Source organism: Pungitius pungitius, chromosome 15 (assembly GCF_949316345.1).
Source record: "Pungitius pungitius chromosome 15, fPunPun2.1, whole genome shotgun sequence".
NCBI lineage: Eukaryota > Metazoa > Chordata > Actinopteri > Perciformes > Gasterosteidae > Pungitius > Pungitius pungitius.
Window position 1 is genome coordinate 8,844,168 of NC_084914.1, and position 20,870 is coordinate 8,865,037.

General features: G+C 41.4%; 3 protein-coding genes across 4 annotated transcripts; 2 read left to right on the plus strand and 1 right to left on the minus strand.

The window, feature by feature from the left end:
• Positions 1-5: 5 nt before the first annotated feature.
• LOC119209812 (cytochrome b-c1 complex subunit 6, mitochondrial-like) lies at positions 6-1,659 on the plus strand. Its single transcript, XM_037459399.2, has 4 exons — positions 6-156; positions 520-570; positions 1,001-1,162; positions 1,311-1,659. Exons 1-4 carry the CDS (start codon positions 109-111, stop codon positions 1,341-1,343), a joined length of 294 nt encoding a protein of 97 aa, XP_037315296.1. The 5' UTR covers positions 6-108; the 3' UTR covers positions 1,344-1,659.
• Positions 1,660-1,673: 14 nt separating this feature from the next.
• pif1 (PIF1 5'-to-3' DNA helicase homolog (S. cerevisiae)) lies at positions 1,674-7,750 on the minus strand. 2 transcript variants are annotated; one of them, XM_037459398.2, is made up of 13 exons: positions 7,697-7,739; positions 6,862-7,422; positions 6,611-6,734; positions 6,316-6,441; positions 5,534-5,687; positions 4,655-4,769; positions 4,223-4,329; positions 3,927-4,066; positions 3,520-3,626; positions 3,329-3,416; positions 3,023-3,168; positions 2,349-2,540; positions 1,674-2,258 (listed from the first exon to the last, which is right to left on the minus strand). In XM_037459398.2, the coding sequence occupies exons 2-13, from the start codon at positions 7,411-7,413 to the stop codon at positions 2,208-2,210; spliced, it is 1,902 nt and encodes a 633-aa protein (XP_037315295.2). In that variant the 5' UTR covers positions 7,414-7,422; positions 7,697-7,739; the 3' UTR covers positions 1,674-2,207. The 2 variants fall into 2 exon arrangements, with proteins under 2 accessions (XP_037315295.2, XP_037315294.2); XM_037459397.2 differs by having other exon boundaries at positions 1,676-2,258; positions 6,862-7,425; positions 7,697-7,750.
• An 11,225-nt stretch (positions 7,751-18,975) lies between these two features.
• On the plus strand, positions 18,976-20,563 carry ptger4c (prostaglandin E receptor 4 (subtype EP4) c). The gene is made up of 2 exons (XM_037458967.2): positions 18,976-19,836; positions 19,970-20,563. Exons 1-2 carry the CDS (start codon positions 18,976-18,978, stop codon positions 20,561-20,563), a joined length of 1,455 nt encoding a protein of 484 aa, XP_037314864.2.
• Positions 20,564-20,870: the final 307 nt, after the last annotated feature.

The window sequence follows — 20,870 nt, forward strand, 5'->3', positions numbered from 1 at the left end:
CCGGTTATCCTTCGCTTCTTCCTTCTTAACGACCTCAACTTACAGCGGTGCAGTTCACGAGCTATTTGTCCTCTGCTGGGATTTTTGGACATTTCCACTGCATTAATCATGGGCTTTGAGCGAAAGATGCTCACATACGGCGACCCCGAGGACGAGGTACTGAAAAATAGAAAGATACTTTCATTTTTATCGTCGCTTTTTGAATGCATTGGCTTACCTTACCTAACGCGGTGACTCTGGTCACTTCGGTGAAACGAGTGACGTTAGAAGATTAAGATTTTAGGTTTCTTGCTTGGCTTTACTATGATTTGTTCCTCTGGTTGCAACACTAGTGGCGCCAGTTATTTGGACCTCCACTCCATTCAATAAATTATGTATGAGAATCTAAGACATGCGTTTGATTTTAATGAGTTTTAATTGTATTTTGGGTATATTTAATAAAGTGTACACCATGTACTACACTTTCAAAAAAAACGTTACGGCCAAACTGCTCATCAAATTAATGTCCTCGACTATCAGGAAGATGCACCAGCGGAGGAGGAGGAAGAGGAGGAAGAAGAAGACCTGGTGGTAAGTTTGTTAATGGGTCGGATTAATCTTTAATTTACCTGCTAATACAGAGTTGGCAACAATAGTGAAAGCATGGACGCTAAAACTAAAATAACTTTATAAAGAAAATATATAAGGACAAAAATATTAGTCCAAAAGTGAGCAGCGTCTACATGAGGCCGACCCTGAATTAAGTGATATTTTCGTGGGTAAACAGCGTATAGAAAATCTGTATTTTTGCTATTTTAGGGTTTTTTCACTGACTCTAGTAGTTAATAACTTAACTACTAAATGACACTTTACTTTTATTTATCCCATCTTTACCCACAGCAACATTAAAGTAATGTAGACACTGACAAATCATATGGTATCATTCACATTATTCCAAATTTTATTTGTGTAAAGTATATTTTGACTCAATTTTCCATATACAACATTTTTCACCTCTCAGGATCCTCTAGAAACGTTGCGTTCAAAGTGTGAGCAGACGGCACACTGTGTGCACGCAAAAGAGCGTCTGGAGGCCTGTGAAACCAGAGTTGGCTCCAAATCCAACACTGCTGAAGAATGCACTGAAGAACTTTTTGACTTCCTGCATGCACGGGATCATTGTGTAAGTGTGTGTCTGAGCAGACAGAGGGTTGAAGTAGAGGAAAAATACAATATGCTGCCCCCCCGTGTGCCCAGAAAAGAACACCAGATGTGACTTTATTTGTATGGATTACCTCCAATAACATATTGATTATGTTCTTCTCTTTTAGGTGTCACACAAGCTGTTCAATAACGTGAAATAACCTTCCTGGCCAGCTCTACCTGCAGCTCAAGCTCTGCCAAAAATTGTAAAATTATCAAGATTGCCCGTTTCCTGTGTATTAATGTATCATTTTAGGTTCCTGGACTAAATACATAACCATTTCTGTATACCATTCGTTGTGCAATGAGTCGGTGTTTGAAGGAAGTGAGGGAATCAAAATCGAGAAAAGGACTCATCATTGTCACTAGTCTGTTCACATGCAAACACAAAACATGCTGCTCTGGCAATGTGTGTTTCTTCTCAGGTTAGGCTACAGATTTATTGTCCAGACTAGAAAATAAACATTTTCTCTGGTATCCAGTGTCTGGTGTCATTGTACCACTCAATGATGAAGTGGAACTGGTGGCTGAAATTTAAAAAGCCCAAGAGGATGAATTGGTTTGTTGATACAATGAAATGAGTCAATTTCCTAAATATTTCTTGATTGCAAAAAAAATTAATCTTTTACCCACCTCTAATTTGAGAATAGCATCTTTCCAGTGATGGACACTTATGTAAAGATGCCACCTCCTACATTTTACCACAACTCAAAACTCAGCGTTAAACCAATTGGGTATGCTAATAAATCACAGAAGGCAGTGTAAAAAAAGATCTCCATTTAATGTTCCACGTAGACTTTAAAAACATTACTATACATGAGGTATTACATTAAAAAGTCATTAAAATAAGCTCTTAAATAAAGCAAATGGCCAGATGGTGGCAGTGTAACTAAGTGCAGCAGAAATAACCATGAGGTAGAATGCAATTGTCAATGCTCTGGCCTTCATTTAGGAAGGCTAAATAGTCCACAAAAAAAAATTCATGCCATGCACAGCGCATGTTGTCACAGTAGATTATTTCACCCTCACGAAGGGTTCTCCTTGTTGCTATTGCCGAGAAAATCATCCATGGAGGCCTGCAGACAGACATGGAACACAAAACGCATCAAGGAAAGGGTCTCAACCAACACTGTCACTAGTCGGGACAGGAGAATCGCCTCACTCACCTGCATCAGCAGTCTCTCTTTCCTCAGTTTCTTGTAGAAGACTAGAACGTCTGGATCCGCCCTGACCACGCGGGGGTCAAAGTCCATCACCCGCAGACCTTGCAGGCTTCGAGCCCGAGACAAGGCTACATAAGCCTGACCACTCTCGAACACTCGAGCCAGGGAGATTTCCACACAGTCGAGCGTCATTCCCTAAAATAAAAAGAAACCGCATTATGGATACTCTTATTTGACACAAGACATGACCAAAAAACAAGATTCAAAAGCAACATGAGCATCAACTCAATTATTTGTATTTATTTAATGTTCACTATTTTCCTCTAAAGGGCTCTAGGTTTGGGATTTCATCATTATTTCCCTCGTGGTTTAGCGCCTCCGCTCTAGAGCACTGACATTGGTCCTGATAAATGGTTTCCATTACCTATAATAACACATCCTGGGTTGGTGTGCACAGCTTTTGACCAGGCCTCTAATCACTTCCCGTTCTCACTCACCTTGCCAGAGTCTCTCTCTGCCTGCTATGTGACTTTAACGCACAAGGTAGGAAACCTTTTCTTCCGACACATTGATTGTGCGAGTTAGCACTCAAGAAAGACAGCACTGGTGTCCCATGGGAAACACAAAAACAGGTTGTAGTACTATCACCACGGGGCCGTGAGTGAACCGTTCCTCACCTGGCTCTTGTGGATGGAGATGGCCCAGGCCAGTTTGAGCGGCAGCTGCAGTCGACTCAGGTGGAGGCCACCGCCAGACTTAAATACCCAGCGCTCAGGTTTCAGCACCTCCGTGGCACCACAGAGGAAGTGCACACGTGGGAGTCCTGAGGAAACCGGGAATGTACCCACATGGACGAAAATCCACCATTGTTACAAGACTCAATCTGTATTTTCATAAAAGAGCATTTGCCATTCTGGCACATGAATAAATTATGTATTTCTGAATATTTCTGTAATATGTTTGAAGATAAATCAAATACCAACCATGTTTTCCAGACTCAAAAGCAGAGACGACCCCTCTCGCTCCGTTCACCAGACCTCGAGCAACATCGAGGTTCTTCGTCAGCATTACCTTAAAAAGAACAAGACTTCCATTTCCAAACAGGGTCTTTGTTCAAACCGAGGCACACAACACATAAGCCAGTCCAATGAGGCATGCATACACACAGGCTCACCTGAGCTCCAACCTTGAGTTGGATCAGTCTGCTGACGGGGCTGTGGGCGTCTATGGTCTTCACCAGTGCTGGGTCGCTGTCCAGTGCTTCAAAGACACGTGCTGACCCTGAGGAACAAAGGACGAATTCAATATTACTCAATTGGGGGAAAAAAAGAAAAAAACGTCTAACTAACTAGGTCCTCAGTGAGTAAAACACTGCTTCCAATTTCCGGATGCAGTCATCTCTTACAAATGAACACAGCAGAAAATAACTGGCGTCTGGCTGTGAGTGAAAATATCTTGAGGAACCATGTTTTTAACAAGTTCAAGTTGTTCTTGGATTTGAGCCGTACAAAGTAACACTTTACTTAACTTGAAAAATTACCTAATTAAAAAAAACAAAAAAAAAAACAGACCACGTCAGACCTGGCAGCTGCTGCAGCTTGTTCTCGTTTGTGAGCTCCACATCGTCCTTGTGTGTGCACAACCTGGTCGCTAGGATGCCGTCCCTCTCAATGCGATGGTACGCGCTGTCCATCAGCCTAGCGGTGACGTCCTCAGTCACCCTGAACGGTGTTAATCAAGACAAGTTCTCCATTAGGAATTCTTAATGCTGTAAAAGCCTACGAGTTATGCACGTAAACAGATTCAACTGAACATTTGGTGATAATGGCTGCACACTGGAATCCCATTAGCTGTACAAAAACTGCCCATTACATCACCTGCCCACCCTCACTGCCTGCAGGAGGGAGATGAAGGACTGGTCAGTTTGACGCCGCACTTCCATCAGCTCAATGTTGACCTGGATGACTTTACGCCAACTCCTGGCCTGTAGGATGGTAAAAGATACAAATTAAAATTACAGCCATCTATGCCCTTCAGGAAGTGAGCATAGAGTGTAGGACAGATCCACGCTTATAGGAACAGCCTAGAACAATTGTCAATGGCTTTTTAACCCCGAAGGACGGACGGAGACACACGGACGGACACACGCACACTTTTTCATCATGTTCTAAAATTTAAACTATATTTTTATTGTGGCCTACATGAAATCAAACGTCTGCATTTGTCCCATCCTTTTGGCGTACTGGCCACATTGTTACTAGCTCAACGAAAGAAAGAAAAAGGGTAGTTCTTTGACACGCTGGTCGTACCTGGAAGCAGAAGCTGGCCTTTTCCTTTCCTTTAGAAACAGGAGGCAGCTGGAGGAAGTCACCACATACGATCAGCTGGATGCCCCCGAACGGCTCAGTTGACCTCCTCACCGACCTGTGAGAGGAGTCATGTCCGTGAGCAGCAACACAGTAAAATAACTTTTATATTGCTGCTTGACTTGATTTATAATTAGAGAAGAGAGAAGCCAATTAATTAAGCTAGTTGGAATTAATAGCCACTGCTGGTGGGTTAAAGTTGTGTGCAACAGTAAATAAACCGTCAAACAGGAAAAAAAACACCACAAAAGGAATGGGACGTGGAGTCTGTTTGGAAACTGAATTTCAAAATTTGAATCACCGCAATAAAATTCATTCATAAGCTATAGTCCTCCTTTTATTAATACACAGTTCAAACCTCACTTTAGTATATAAAAGTTGGATTTTTTTTTTTTTTTTTTTTTTTTTTTTTAAATGGAAGCGGATGTGTGTCTACCCAATACAAGCCATCTCAAAGAGCTTTAATGAAGGGAGTCATGTCAATCAATCAAGTCATGGATTTGTAAAATGTGAAGAATTAAATTTAATAAAATATCAGCAGTATTTTACATTGGCACATTCTTGGTTTAGGAAAAAATAATATATATATATATATATATATATATATATTATTTTTGAGAGATATTTTATTTATATAAATATGCAAATGCATTTCAATAGCTAGAGCCACTTAGAATATACACCGACCTTCTGTAATACACAATGACAGACAGCAGCCGTTACAACACATGTTAAAGCTCTCCCAAAGAAAACATCTAACATTAAATCGTTATTATAAATGATACACTGAAGCATCACAAAGGGATTTCATAGACACCTCACCTTGACACAGACTCCATCTTGTCAAAGAACTGGGCCTCCACCATTGAGACCTCATCGATGATGAGGTGTCTACAGCTGGTCCAGTGCTGCAGCACCCCGGGCCTCTGGGCCAGCTCGATGCACTGCTCCAGGGGGGCAGAGCCGGACCCGATACCTTTGGGGTTGCACCAGAGGAGGGAGAAAACAGATGGTCAAAACACACCAGAGGAAAAAGAAACAACTACTGTATATTGAGATTTAATTAAAGACACGTGTTGAGGTGGCGAGACACCAGACACTGCCTCTGGTTATAAAAGATTCATGAATCTGAAAGCGCAGGCATGGCCGACATTGTTACAGAGTGAACACGAAAAGTTGTCAAGTTCACTTTCCTGTTATTTGAGTCAGACATTTTTCAAACAGTCCTCTGTTCCAGATTTTCAGGTGTTAGGATTTAATGATTGCCAGCATCATTCCAAACAGATTTCTTTTGTACTGTACTTTTTGATGCCAACTAAGCTCTGAAGAATCACAATTGGCTTGTTTAGAAAAAGGAAAAGATTAATCAAATAACAATTATTCATGTTGTCATCTGTATATGGATGAAGATTCAGCCTCATGCCCAACGCTAGTAACAGCCTAATGTCCGGATAAGCATTATTGAAACTGGAAAGTTTACCAATTGTTTGAATGAGATGCCATATTGTATTAATTTAACAGTAAAACATGTGCATATCCCACCACTGTGATTTGTTTAGGTTTTTCTTAAAGTCTATTTCATCTCCTCTGAGGCAATGACTTACCAGCAAAGTTGTGTAATGTTGTTCCTCCAATGTGAGATGCAGCCACTCCTGTGCTGGCTGTGGCAAACGTGCTTTTTGGAGGAAGAGATCCCATGATTCTCTTCAATAAGAACGACTTTCCTGTACCTGAAAAAACACACGTTTCAAAAATGAGTTTAAAAATATTACTTGTTAATTCCCAGAAAAACTTCCTAAATTGCAGCATCAATAATGCAAACAATTAAACAGTATACAAAAGAGCATCATCAAGCATGAGTTTTTGTTAAAATGTTGCATTTAATATCATCAAACTTACCTGCACTTCCGGTAAAAAAGACGTTCCTGCCACTCAGCACAGCAGTGAGCACCGTGGCCTGTTCTTTACTCAGCTTACGTGATGGCAGAGACAGGATGGGCTTTTTGCTGGGGTTGGCCTTCGACTGAAACAAACAGTCAACTGATTAGATACTAAAGACAGCGTGCAATGGATGTAGGAGGGAAGATTTTGGCTCTCTAGTCTGCGGCAGATTAATACAAGGTTTTGTGTTAGTAAGAGTTTACACTTACTGGGCTGAAGTTAGTGTCACACCTCGACCTTTTGACCTGCTGTCGTGTTCCTGCTACGGTCGTGCGATTAGTGCGGTCTGCCAGCCCTTTGGAGGCTACTTTGCTCCTCAGCTCGTTGACCTTCTGGATATCCTTCTGCTGCAGGGGGCTGATGGCCTCGAAGCTGCGGGGCAGACCGGCTTTGAGCTTCTCTCGGTCGGTCATCGGCTTGCTGCTCAGCAGGGCCTGGTGTTTGATGCTCAAGGTTTTGAGGAAGAGGTTCAACCGGTCAGGGGGGCAGTTGGAGAGGAGCACCTGGATGTTTTCAGGGAGAAGTTTGACGGTGCACTTCCCTTCTCTGGCGAACTTTGTAAAAAGCTTGAATTCTTTGAGGCGGTGATTTTGCGGGGTTTTCCCGTCGTGGACCCGCAGGATGATCTCGTTGAACTCATTCCGGCCCAGAATAACGGAGGCTTTTCGGATGACCTGCCTGCGGGTCGCCTGACCGGAGGCGTTCAGCTGCTCCACCGTCACGCAGCACTGCAGCTGGGCACCGTGCTCCTCTTCCAACATGGCAGAAGCCTTCTGCCAAATCAAAGAGGTCACATTTGATTCACAGTGAATCGGTTTGCTCGGAGCATTTTTAGATGCAGCTTTAAACATTGTGCAAGACACAGTAAACACCCAGGTGTTAGTACGCTGCTTGATGTAGCGTCAGCACAGCTGTGCTTCATTTAATCAACACAAACCACCGATACTGTTAGATCAGTGATCGCAATGCAACAATGAAACACAACTCTGTGAACAGACGAGCGTTTAAATTAAGTTCCTGGAAAACGTCGTATTCAGCGCTTACCTTTGTTTCAACAAGACTACTTCCGAATATGTGTCTTTCTTCCTTTCTTCCTTTCTTTCTTCCAGCAAGCTCTCACTCTGAGACCGTGAGCATCGACTTTCAAACTGTCGCTGCGTCCCTTCAGCCAATGGGTGCGCAGTGCTACGGGCCAATCAGGTGAAGGGATTTAACAGCGCAACCAATGGACGAACAAAAAGGGCCGCCCTTTTGGCTTAACGGACCAATCGCTGGTGTTACGAACGACGACGTCATTTCGTTGTTTGAGATCCACATGGCTCTCCGGAAATAGCAAACCTTTCCACAATAACGCGCTATGACCAAATAATTTCAACAAAAATCATTGTTTTGATTAGTTTATTTCCCAAAATAACAGAGGTAATTTTTCATTTGCAGTTAAACTCTTACTGTGAAACTCATTAGGCATTTTTTGTATCCAACTGGTCGGCATGTTGTGTATAACCCACATGATGAATGTTAATGCGTTGTTTAAATGTCTGCCCTCTCTGATAGTCAAGGATAGTGATAATCCCTGTGGAGAAATGAAAAAATGGCCGAAGGAGAGAGATGAAAGAGATATTCCACAGTTTAACGTTTTTGCAAAAAGAAAAACAAGCTCTAGGATCATCAATAATTTAAAATGATTGGTGTGCCGTTGCAGTAAGTCCTCAGACATTTAGAACAAAAATGAATAGAGGTATCTTGCTTATTTATTTGTCTTACTGCAGCCAAGCTCGGGAGTAAATGAGTTATGATCAGCTATGCACGTGTCGGACAAGGCCATTTTGGTCCTGTACATTTTTGTCAAAATGTTCAAGTGATTAGTTCAAGGTTTGCAGTTCTGATGTTTCAATTCAGTTGTGATCATGATAATTCATGTTAAAAATGGGACAAAAACGATTCGGATTTTGATCTTTGGTCATTTGCTATTTAGACTACACATCAAAAGTCTGTCACCTCAAGCAGCCATTTAGATCCAGCCTATATTCTTCCATTTCAACATTAAATGTGGAAGTGTTTTGGAAATTTCAAGCACTGGCGATGATCTGTTTTTCTGTCCTTTGAAAAATATCTCTGACAGTGTTTCTGCAGGCAAAATGTCTATCAGTATTCTTCTAAGGCAGACTTTCAGCCTTGGTTGTACATTTTTCAGTAGATTTAAAATGTGCTCTGCAGGACAAGAAGCCCTTTTTAGAGCAAGCATTCAAAAAGTGGACATTTTGAAGATGATTCATTAGGATCCCTGTTATGAAAAGCAACACATTCTGCGTCAGGGCGTCCTTGCCAGTGGCCAAATTGGTTAACATTTGACCTAATCCGAGGTGGTTTGTTATCCTGCGGGCTGCGGATTTCAACATGTGGGCTTTAAGTTCACTGTGCTTTAATGATGTAAACAGAAGGTACATTTATAGTCAACAATAAGCTCTGATGTTGCCGCAGATATTTTGGCCCAAAGGTTAAGTTTGAGCACTACACATCACATGGCCCTTACACAACCATAACAACTTTTAATACTCTGTATTCCACACAAACACAAAATAGCAGCAGTGTTGTTTTAGTAATATGTGAAAATGGAAAGATCCATCTAATGCACTTCACAGGAAGGGATTTTTAAAAGCTTAATAAATACAGGCTGTTCTTATGAATGCACATGGCGTCCACAGACCCTCTCAGCAGTAAAATGCATAAATGCATAAATACATATTTTCATTATAGTGTTCGTGTTTGAGTGAATAAGTGTTTCTCTACAACAAGACGACAAAGGGAAATATTTTTATCTGACCCATCATCATTCAGTGGAAAAAATGTTATTGCTTGTCAGCTCCTACAATCCTGCAGTGACCTTATTAGTGATGTGATCGAGATATAATTATATAACATTATGATCCAAATAATAATGACTCACAAGATACATATTTTTTCTTGTATTTCTTGATGTTGTGCTCTTGACATTCTTCTTACGCGGATTATGTTCCCTTTCAGTGAATTGAGTTTGTCTACTGGTCTTTTTTTTGTTTGCTAATGAAGGTTTTATTCCATCCCTGAACACAACAACACAGCGCAAGGGTGCTGAGGTAGTGTTATACAAGAGCAACATTTGCACAAGTTGTTTCTTGATCCGCTTTTTTTCTTCTTTGCTTATGTCTTTCCTTGGTCTGCTCTCCTATTGCAGTGACTTTGCTATCACGTGATTCCTGGCAGTAGACCTAAAGACCTTTCTTGTAACCTGTCAAAGTAAAGGGTTCGCCCTCCCAACCATTTGCATGTATATTCATCCACCCACACCCATGCCCTCTGACTAACATCCGTGCATCTCCTTCCAAGTTAGTCACGTGTGTCGCTCATTAATATGAACTCTAAGGTGGGAAAGAGCAGCTGCAAACCGAGTACTGTAGTCGGTGTGGGGTGGATTCATTCTGAATTGTTCGCGCACAACTACTCTCCCTTATTCATGCTCTTTAAAAAACAATTTCATCTTTATACAATTAGCAGCCTTTAGTATTTTTAGAGTAAGAAGAAGGGAGTTGAAGTGAGTGTTTCAGTAACTGTAAGATCTTCAATGTTTGGTAAATACATGATAGATATTATACTGTAAATCAAATATACTGCATTTATGTAAAAACATTGACGTTGCTATTAAAACTGCCATGATGCGGATTAGGATGTTATGCTCATCCAAACAACCCACATATACTTAGTTATTATTGAAGTTAGTTATTATTGAAAATGGCCACACGATTTTGGAATCCTAAAAAGAATCAACAATATAATGGTGATCATAAAAGCATTTTAAAGGACCTCTGTGGGGACTATAGCCTTCTTGTATTTATTCAAGATTTTTGTGGATAATTTCTCAGATTAAATATATTGATACGGTTGAATATAATAAAATATCTGAGCATGTAAAGTATGAACTAATAAACTATTATAATAACAATAATTAATGCCCCTGCATGCTATAATATTTTAAGGCATAATGGGTCCATGAAGATGATCCCTCAGAAGAATAGTGGTTAATTTCTTCAGATCAGGAACATCATGGTTTATGACTCGCTTTGATGAGAACGCTAATGCAGACTGTGACATTAAGCCATGTCAAAGTAATAAATCAATCAAGACGTATATCTTAGACCATCTCTGCAAATTAGGCCCTCTGAGGGAAGGGATATGTCTTGAAGGGAAGCCACAACAATTAGGATGGGTAGAGATATTAAGGATGAGAGGCCACCAGACGGAGAATCCTTGCATGTTCAAAAATCAAAGACCTTTTATTCATTTTATATACCAACTGTGTTTCTGAAGAATAAACTGCAAAGGTGACCCAAGTCACGTACGCCAACAGGACTTGAACATATGTGAAAGATTAGGCAAACTCAAATAGTGAAGAAAGAGTAAATTGGTGAATAAAATGTGTCAATATAGAAAAAAACAGAGAGTGCTGTTAATATTTCTTTCTAATGCAAAACAATGTGACTTAAACTACTGACTCGAGTTGAAAAAGTAATCCGGTAATACAGACAGATTTCAATGACTTCTATCAACCAATTAAATACATAGTTTGACATTTGGGAATTTAATGTATGCTCTATTTAAAGGGGAAGAATGATGATAGTTATGAGCAGAGAAAAGCAGGTCCTTCTAAAAATGAACAACTCTGTTCTGTTAGATCTTACATACATTTTTATTTTGAGCCGTGTGATGATGAGTTTTGTGGTTTGCATTGTTCAAAAAGATGGTCTCTGCCATTTGGGACCGCCATCATATGCACATGTGCTGAAAACCAAGGTAGTTGGTCACTCTACGCCAATAAGTTGGACTTATTGTGGAACTCAAACGTTCCACAATAAGTCCAACCGAGAGTCCTATTTTAATGCACTGCTTCCCTGCTGTACTGTCACACTGTCACCAGGCAGAGAAGAGACCTTGATGGCATTCAGGTGGTGTCATGGAAAGCCCCATCCTGACAGACAAGGACGCCCTGTGGGGAGGCGACTCGTCGATGCTGACATGTCAGTGACATGACCGGAATGCCCTTTTGAAAAATTTAAATATGACAATGACAAATGACTATGACTATAAATTTGTAATTTCTTCATTTTGTTTCAAACTAAATAAAAATGCATCTGTTGATCAACTCATATCAACGGCCATTGCCATGGAAACGCCAGATCTAATGTGATAAAAGCCTAATTATTTCATTTGGCAATTGATACTTGTTATAAAATGAGAAGCAAAGTTATGATAAAGCTGCTCTGATGACTAAAAAACAACTCAGAAGGAAATACGTTCATTGCGATCATATCGTAGTTCAATTACAGGGAGAACTGAGGGGGTTGGTGATGGAGGAGAAGGTATCTATCCACCTCCGAAGTGTAGGATTAACTGGATTGACTTGGACTGGCTGACTAACCCCCTGTGTACCGAACTGTGTTGGAAGGACCCGGCTGTGTGTGACCTGGTAAAAGAAGACGACGAGAACGGCTTGGGAATGGTGGTGTTGAGCTTATCCTCCCACACGGTCAATTTTTCTAAATAAACTGTGTTCAACTGTACCCAGTGGTGTTCTTGAACGGTGACGTGGAAACCCACACACATGGGCTTTCCATATATATATATATATATATATATAATGATGTATTATCTCTAAATAATAATATAACTCTTTGAAGAATACATTGAGTCTTGTGTCATCCGTTATTTTTCTGATGGGTGGAATATTCATGTTTATCAGCTGTTAAGGTACCAGGTGCTGCCGGAGAGCAGGCCAAAACCATGCAGGAGAATAGTTGGATGTATCAAACATTTTTTAATGAAAATATCTTATACTGTTTAGAATATAGAAGTCAACTACAGCAACATACTGTATTTGCTTTGTAGTAATTCAATTAGTGGGGTAAAGGGGCTATTTTGGTGGATGTTGGGAATGATGACAAATAAGCACCGGAGTCTTTTCTTAATTGTTTGCCCGTGGCACAATATCTCTGTCGCTATTCACTCTGTTTCACAGATGTCTAATTATTTTTAATTAGGGATTCAGCTCTCATCCTTTACTTCCAATTAGGAAGTCTGAATAATACCATTAGGGCGTATCTACTAAACACTGCAGGGGGGAGTTGGCCTGTCGGTGAATTGACCGAGTAGTTTGCCCTCAATGCATTTATACGTCGCTGCTGGGTTTGATAGGTGTTTGTTTCTTCTTCCTGTGGGAGGATGACTACCATTGTTAAACCCAGAGGGTGAAGAACACAGACACCTCGAAGTCAACAGTCACTTCTTCTTCTGCTCCAGAGTTCTAGTGTTGTAGCCTCAAACTCTGCAATATGCTGTTCATCGCATGATGGATGCTGGGCTTTTCCATGCCGCCTTCCCACACACTGCCCACTGCCTTAGTAACCTCACCGTCTTTGATCGGTGTGTGTGTGTGTGTGTGTGTGTGTATTTGTCTCTAGTTTCATTAATTTCCTACCACATAGTGGTGATATGCCCATATACAAATCATGATATTGTTTTCATTACACACATTGAGAGATGATGTGACTTTCTCCATTTGGTACTTCAAAGAGGCATGAAATCCATCCTTCCAGTGTTAAGTTGAATTAACCTATTATTGAACTGGAATTGTGTGTGCATAATGTGATTTCCTCCTCTCACTGGCTCACTTGTATGAAACGGATACTTTGATACCAAGACAGGATTAAATGCTTGAGAATGGCAGACTAAACTGTAGAGGTGGTAGTTAATGTTTAGGGATTTCACTGGATGAAAGATGTGAGGTGACTGCGAATGATAACAATGATTAGTAGCAAGGATCGATAACGATGATTGACCCATTAACAATTCCTGATTGAGGAGATGGCGCGCTGTGCTTTGTGAATGAGGGAAACATCTGCAGTCAAATTTCCTTTAGTTTCACAGAACTGTTACTGAAGACACATTAGGTTTTATCTAAATGAGAAAAAGCTCAATGAAAGGCTGTGACGTTACCTGAGCTGATCTCAATGTGTCATGAAAACCTTTTCCTGACAACCCATCTGTTAATCTTTTACGTTCCATCAGGCCTTGGTTGAAAGCAGTTAAATAGTCCATGTGGAGACCAAAAAAGGTTGTCCATATGGGCTGAAAATATATATCGCAGAACCCATCGGCTGTTAGGGAATTTACACAAATTATAACAGTATCGGAATTTAGACAGAAAAACATGGATTGGGATTACATGGAAATCTTTGCACATTTCCACACTTACACACAACTCCAACAGTAATGATTTCAAGGAAGCTACCAGTGAATTACTGCTTAATAATATACACAAATGATTTTGGGGAAACATAAATGCTAATACTCATTCGGACAATGAGCAGAAAAGAGAAGGAAACGGGATGGGAGTAGAGAGAGTAACCGAGGCAGAGGCAGCAGAGTCAGTGAACGGCAGTGGTGAGAAGCAGCATTGGTGAAAGAAGACATGTAAAATTAAGCGTGGGGATGACATCGCGACAGTGTGCGGCGCGCGGCAGCACAGAGCAGTGTGACGACATCGAGACTGCAAAGCATCACCGTCAATATGCAGCGCAGGCGGCTCAGACATCACCGACATGACTCCCAGGAAGGAAACTTGACGTCAATGTGGATCCCTCAGGAGCTGCAGTATGTTACTAAATCATGGGGACACATAAAGGAGCATATATTTGATCTTTTATCTCTTCTTATTCCCCTTGTGGGCTTATTTAATCATCTTAGCTGTTATTTAATAATCTTAGCTGTTATTTAATAATCTTAGCTGTTGCATAAATAAAGAACATTTGTTCATTTCGCAATCTATTCTTGTTTGTAAACTGGAGATAAATCTTCTAAGCAGAAGCAAATTGGGACCTTTATGAGATATTAATCCATTCACAGCTCACATACCTCAGAGGAAAAACAACACAAATTCACATCGGCTTCAGATTCCATCATCTGTGAGCATGGGCACTCCATATTTTCTCACTTCTATAGTTTGGGAAGATGAATTACTTTTAGATCACATTCTTGATGAAAAACAGAAGGATACCACACAGCAGTGGATTTTCTCATGCTAGTCATTAAAAAAAGAAAAGAGCAGATGGGATTTGCTTAAATAAATGGAATAGTTTGACAATAGATTGGACTACCAGAGAGTTGGAAGAGAAGAGGGATACTCCCATGTCTGTACATTAAGAATGAAGCTAGAGCCAGAAGATGATTAGCTTAACTTAACATAAAGAGCGCAAACAAGGTGAAAATGAACAAAATCTCCTAACATTTCAAATTGTTTGTGTCAAAATGCCTTTAACGATGTCTTTCTTTAACAGCGTCTTAGTACCTTCCATCAACACATGGAGTCAGGTTAAAGAAACAAAACCACGTGGTTAGGTTTACAAAAAGAGAGTGGCTCACGCTGACCAACTAGTGTTTTTGTTTTCTGTAATGTTTGAGCTGAGGTAGACTAGCGGTTTCTGGTCTTTATGCTAAGCTAAGCTAAGCTAAGCTAAGCGTCTCCTGTAGCTTCATATTCACTGTACTAGGTATACCACTCTAAATATGAGGACAGTATCAAACGTTTCACGTAACTCTTGGCAAGAAGCCTAATAAGCGTATTTCGCAAAGATTGCACTCATCTAACATCTGGTTTTAGCCAAAACAGTTTAACACAGACAACAGATTACCTCATATTAAATGAAAGCCCTTAATGCTCTGTGACCTTTTGATTGCAAATACGGATCAATACCTAACTACAATACTTCCATCAAGACAGGAGATCGATTTTATTGTTTCATACCTAATGAGCAGTGAAAATCCTCACAATTGCTCAGTGAGAACTGAGATGCCCCAAAGATGGCACAAATGAACCACCCTGAGTGGCTTCCACACACACGTGTCGCCCTCCTGCTTTCACAACCGGCCTAATTAATGTGTGAATCATCCCCTCAGCCTCTTTCGCGCTGCACACACCCTCCAGGGACACTCGATTAGGGGCTCTGAGAAGGGATTTAAGTCCTGACATTTAAATGGGGAATCCCTATAGAGCTTACATCCAGGGCGAGAAGACCGATGACACATGCACATATACGTACAACTTCACGTACACACACAAGCCCACACATAAATACGCACTACTGTAAACCTTATTAAACTCATTCCATGTCTGTGCAGTGCGTGGGCCATGAGTCCCCCAAGTTGTGTGTGTGTGTGCAGGGAGAGAAAGTATTATCGGCATCAGAGCCACTGACGTCTGCATGCTTGGGGTTATTACATCATTGAGGGCAGAGACGAAACACCTGCAGAGAAACAGCTGCAATGGCAGAAAATCTAATTCCAGAAAATGAAAGAATTCTTCATACACAGTGAGCAAAGGCTCTATATAATGGTAGATTGCAGTGGCGGCTGGTCATCGAGGGCAATGGGGCGTCGCCCCACCTACGAGTCTGAGCTCCTTCTGTGGGCAATCACGAGATTGCCCACAGAAGGCGGGTCTAAGAAGCACTTCACTCAGTTGTTAATTAAATAAAAAATGACATGTATACAGTGCATACATATGCACCTGTGTATATATTCTGAATTGCCTGTGAGGGTGACAAAATCAAGATTGCTGTAATAAATATTTAACTGCAAAGTAGTAATGTGTTTTTGATGTTTAGCAGTGAATCAACTTGGGATGTTTGCTGAAATTGATTTGATTGCCCGACCGAGAACATTTTCCACCATCCATCCACCACAGGTAGCTTGTGGTGGATGGTGTGACTCTCTTTCTGTGTCTCTGAAAGTGAATTATTTTTTTCCTCCCATGAACCTATGGCTCCCGGGTGTGTGTAGGTGTGTGTGTGTGTGTGTGTGTGTGTGTGTGTGTGTGTAGTGAAAGTCGTAACTACTTTAAGTTTGCCTGTAGGAATATACTTTATTGTCGTGAGCCTGTACAATTAGGGAAGACCACTATTATTTATTGTAGTACATATTGAAGTATATTTATTTAATTCGTTACTTAATCTTTATTTAATGCTTTGTTTTACATGTGCTGTAATCTGAGTTTGCACTTAATGTCCTTCCCAATTCACATAAATTAGATAATAAAGATAATAAATAACAACCTTCTGTTTAGAATCTCAACTTTATTTTGGTTTGATTAAAGCTGAAATATTTTGCCTCATAAAACCTTTTTAATTTCTGTGCCATCAACAGTATAAAATTAGTAGAGGAATTTAAATAAATGAGTAAATTTAATTTCTTCAAGTACAGCTTTGTGTTGACTTTACTTTAAATTTGTATTTTTACTTTCTACTTGTACTGGCGGAAAGCTCTTTTTTACTAACTACTGGCTAGAATTATGTGACATATAAATAAATATATGATACATTCAATGACATTAAAGACTATCATGAACTGTTAGTGATTTAACCATCTTAATATGATCAAAATGGATGTAGCTCCGGAAATGAAATCAAAACTTACAGTATAACAGAATATAGCTGCAACCCGCCAACGTGTGATTCAGTACAGCGTCTCACATCGAGTCAAAATGATGTTGTTGAAAAACCTGCGGACAGATCATCAAAATGCAAATATGAGTTATCTCAAACTTTTTAATCTGTCCTCGCGATCTCGGTTTAAGGAAGACTTCAATGCTGAGGATGCCCTGCAGCTGCGATCCAAGCTCTTGCCTTGAGACGTGCAGTTGGTGGCATTTGATTAGCAGTTTTAAGGAGGCGCACAAAAGGGGCCCCCTCACAGCGTGCACCTTCATCTGAGTATTACTGAATTATTAATTTTCATTACTCGTGAAATTATAATATAGTCAATGAGCCATAGAGATATTCAAAATGTATGATTCATTTAAAAAACACAAAGCAATTATAGTGACGGGAAGACCTTATGAAAACGTATAGCAAAATACAAATCGCCATCCAGCTACTCCTTCCCCAACATAACCTGTAATTATGAATTACGCAAGACTTCATGCCTTGAAATACACCTGCTGGAGCTGAGAAAAGAAAAAAACAAAGCATGTCACTTTTGTCCTTGTCAGAAGTAGAGGTCTTGGCTGTCATCCGGACTGTGTTCAGTTCTACAGACAATGCGTACAAAGGCACCAAGAGACACTCGTGACTTTACTTTACTTTTGGGTTGATTTGGAATAATTTAAAATAGCACAACAAAATGAATGAATCAGCTGACAAAAATCCTTCTTCATGTTTTCTCTCTTGGGCCTGTATTAAAGTCTCAAAAATGAGAATATCTGTGACCAAATAAAACAGCCAACACAAAAAGGCTTGGGGCTGTAGAAAAATAAATACATCCAATTAGCTTCACTCTGTTCTCAAGAGTCCTCTTCCTCAAAAGAGGCTTGTGAGGCTTTGCGGTCGATGTTGTTCATTAAGCAATGTGCGCACACACCAAGTGTGCTCTGCATCAATACAGTCTCACGACAGTTTGTGAATCACTCAGGACCAGCAATCTATGGTTTCTGGTGTACAGGGACACCCATGGTCCATTTTGTTCTTGTCACTCGGAATGACTTCTTCTTCAGGAGGAGATACCAAATGTTGAAAAACAAAATGGAGGCCATCAAAACCATGGCGTTACTTTAAATAAAAGCGTGCTGAGGTTTGGGTCAATGCACACGCTGGACATTATGTGACAAATCTCCAGACTGTTTTAATCATTTTAATAGAGATTGTAAACGTTTTTGGTTGTATGGGTATTTACCAAACTCATTGCAATTTGTGTTGTGCCATCAACTTAAACAGAGTGTTCACCACTGGTCGAATAAACAACAGCATCAGAGGGACCACTTTCCCAGTTTGTGGTGCTGATTGTGCTGAAGGCGCTGACCGTGGTGCTGAAGATTGGATTCATGACGTGCTGTCTTTAATCAAGGACAGTATGGTGCATTCATTTTAATCCAGCGTATTGAATTACAGTTATAGTTATCCTATTGCACACTCCAACAGCATGTTGCATCCTGGGAAAGTCTCTGACCTAACAGCCCGCGCGTCACTCTCCTGACATCAGCACAGTGCTTAAATACCCGCAGCAAGAACGATGCCACCACAACCAGCCGCACCTTCGTGTGGGCGCACCGGGAGACACAACCACAGCTGCAAACTAAACAGAACAAGCGCAGCGACCTGATGCACGAAATGCTCTGACGGGGAAATCCATGTGTTACGTTACACCTAAGGATTTATTTTGACGCTCTATATTCACACATCAAGTGTTCAAACATTCCGGAAAAGTTCTTGCACTTAAAACTTCGTACAGTTTGCGTTTTCATTATGATCAACGACACTTTTGCCCTTGGAGAACTGGACACAAATGTATCGGAGTCACTGTCACCTCTCTCTCTCACCCATAACCAAAGTGTGTTCCCTGCGCTCCGACTGGAGTCCAAGTCTCTCGTCACTTCAGCCACAATGTTCGCCGTGGGTGTTCTGGGAAACATCATCGCCATCGTTGTGCTTTGTATTTCCAAAAAGGAGCAGAAGGAAACCACTTTCTACACCCTGGTCTGTGGAATGGCCATCACGGATCTGTTGGGAACATGCTTCACCAGCCCGGTGGTGATCGCCACATATGTGGCCAACCGGTGGCCAGGAGGAGTGCTACTCTGCCACTTCTTCTCCTTCTCCATGCTTTTCTTCGGCTCAGCAGGGATGTCCATCCTGTGCGCCATGGCCGTGGAACGATACTTGGCCATAAACCATGCGTATTTCTACTCCCAGCACATCGACCGCACAATGGCGCGCTTTGCGCTCCTGCTCACGTACCTGGCTAACGTCTTACTGTGTATCATGCCCAGCTTGGGCTTTGGGCAGCACGTCAGGCACTTTCCAGGGACTTGGTGCTTCATGGACTGGAGGGCGATGGATCCACTTGGAGCTTGCTACTCCTTATTGTACGGCGGCGTGATGCTGGTGCTGATCGCGGTGACTGTTTTGTGTAATTTGGCGGTGTGCAAGTCGTTGGTGGGGATGAACCAGACCACAGGGATTGTCAGGACCGAGTCCTGTGAGCAGGGAGGATCACGTCGCCGCTTCCCCAGGCTGCCGTCGGCCACCTCAGCGGCGGAGATTCAAATGTTCTGGCTTCTGATCTTAATGACCATCGTTTTCCTGGTCTGCTCCATACCTTTAGTTGTAAGGACAACAGTTTATTTCTATTCTATTACATTTTAGGATTTGGTGCGCCAAATACTTTAAATTATTGCTCTCTTCTATGTTATAAAAACACCTGTCTTAAACATTATTTGTCCTTGTTTGTATTCGACAGGTGCGCATCTTCGTGAACCAGCTGTACGACCCTGCTTATATCTCAGCTGGAGGGAAGCCCGACTACCGCAGCGACATGTTGGCGATCCGCTTCGCCTCATTCAACCCCATATTAGACCCCTGGGTGTACATTTTGTGCAGGAAGAACCTACTACTAAAAGGCTGCGAGAAGCTGAAGAGGACAGTGGTCAGCGTTAGAGACGAAAACATCCGCTGGGTGGGGGGTCAACACTCCCCTCCGTCTCTACACAGCAACGACACCAGCTACGCGTCATTACGCACAGCCTGCTATAGGAACGACCCGGAACACCACTTGTCCATCAAGAATTCATCTTTCACAGACTTTGCGATGAGGGAAGCGTGGGAGTACGACACGGCGCGGGGCAACTTCCACCCGTTCAGCGTCGAGTCCACCGCGATCGTCGGGTGTGAAGAAGAGGAAGCAGCAGCCGCTGGTTCCAAACAGGAGGTGGCAGCCAAGTCGTCTCCAAGAAGCAGCGCAGCGGCGCTCCTGTCTGCGGACGTTAGAAACGTGGACATAGTCACTTGCTCGTTCAGCACATCGAGTTCATTTCAGTCAGCGAAATGCCTTTGATAGACAGGTGTTCGCTGTCAACATCTGTTTAAATGACTCTGTTTCTGACCTGTGAGTAAAATCAACGATGCCAGTGATAAAGTCCACACTGGATCTCTTTCAATGTATTACAACCGAAGGGCCTTATCCGCTTTAAGAAAAAATACCCACAAATGACCATTATTATGAATACCATATGTTACCGAATCTAATGGAAACCTTTGGGGATTTTGATTGAAATGAAGACCAGGTTTAACAACTGCAAACCGATATTAGACTTCACATATTCCCACTCAATTTGTGCTGCATAATCAAAGAGTCATTATTC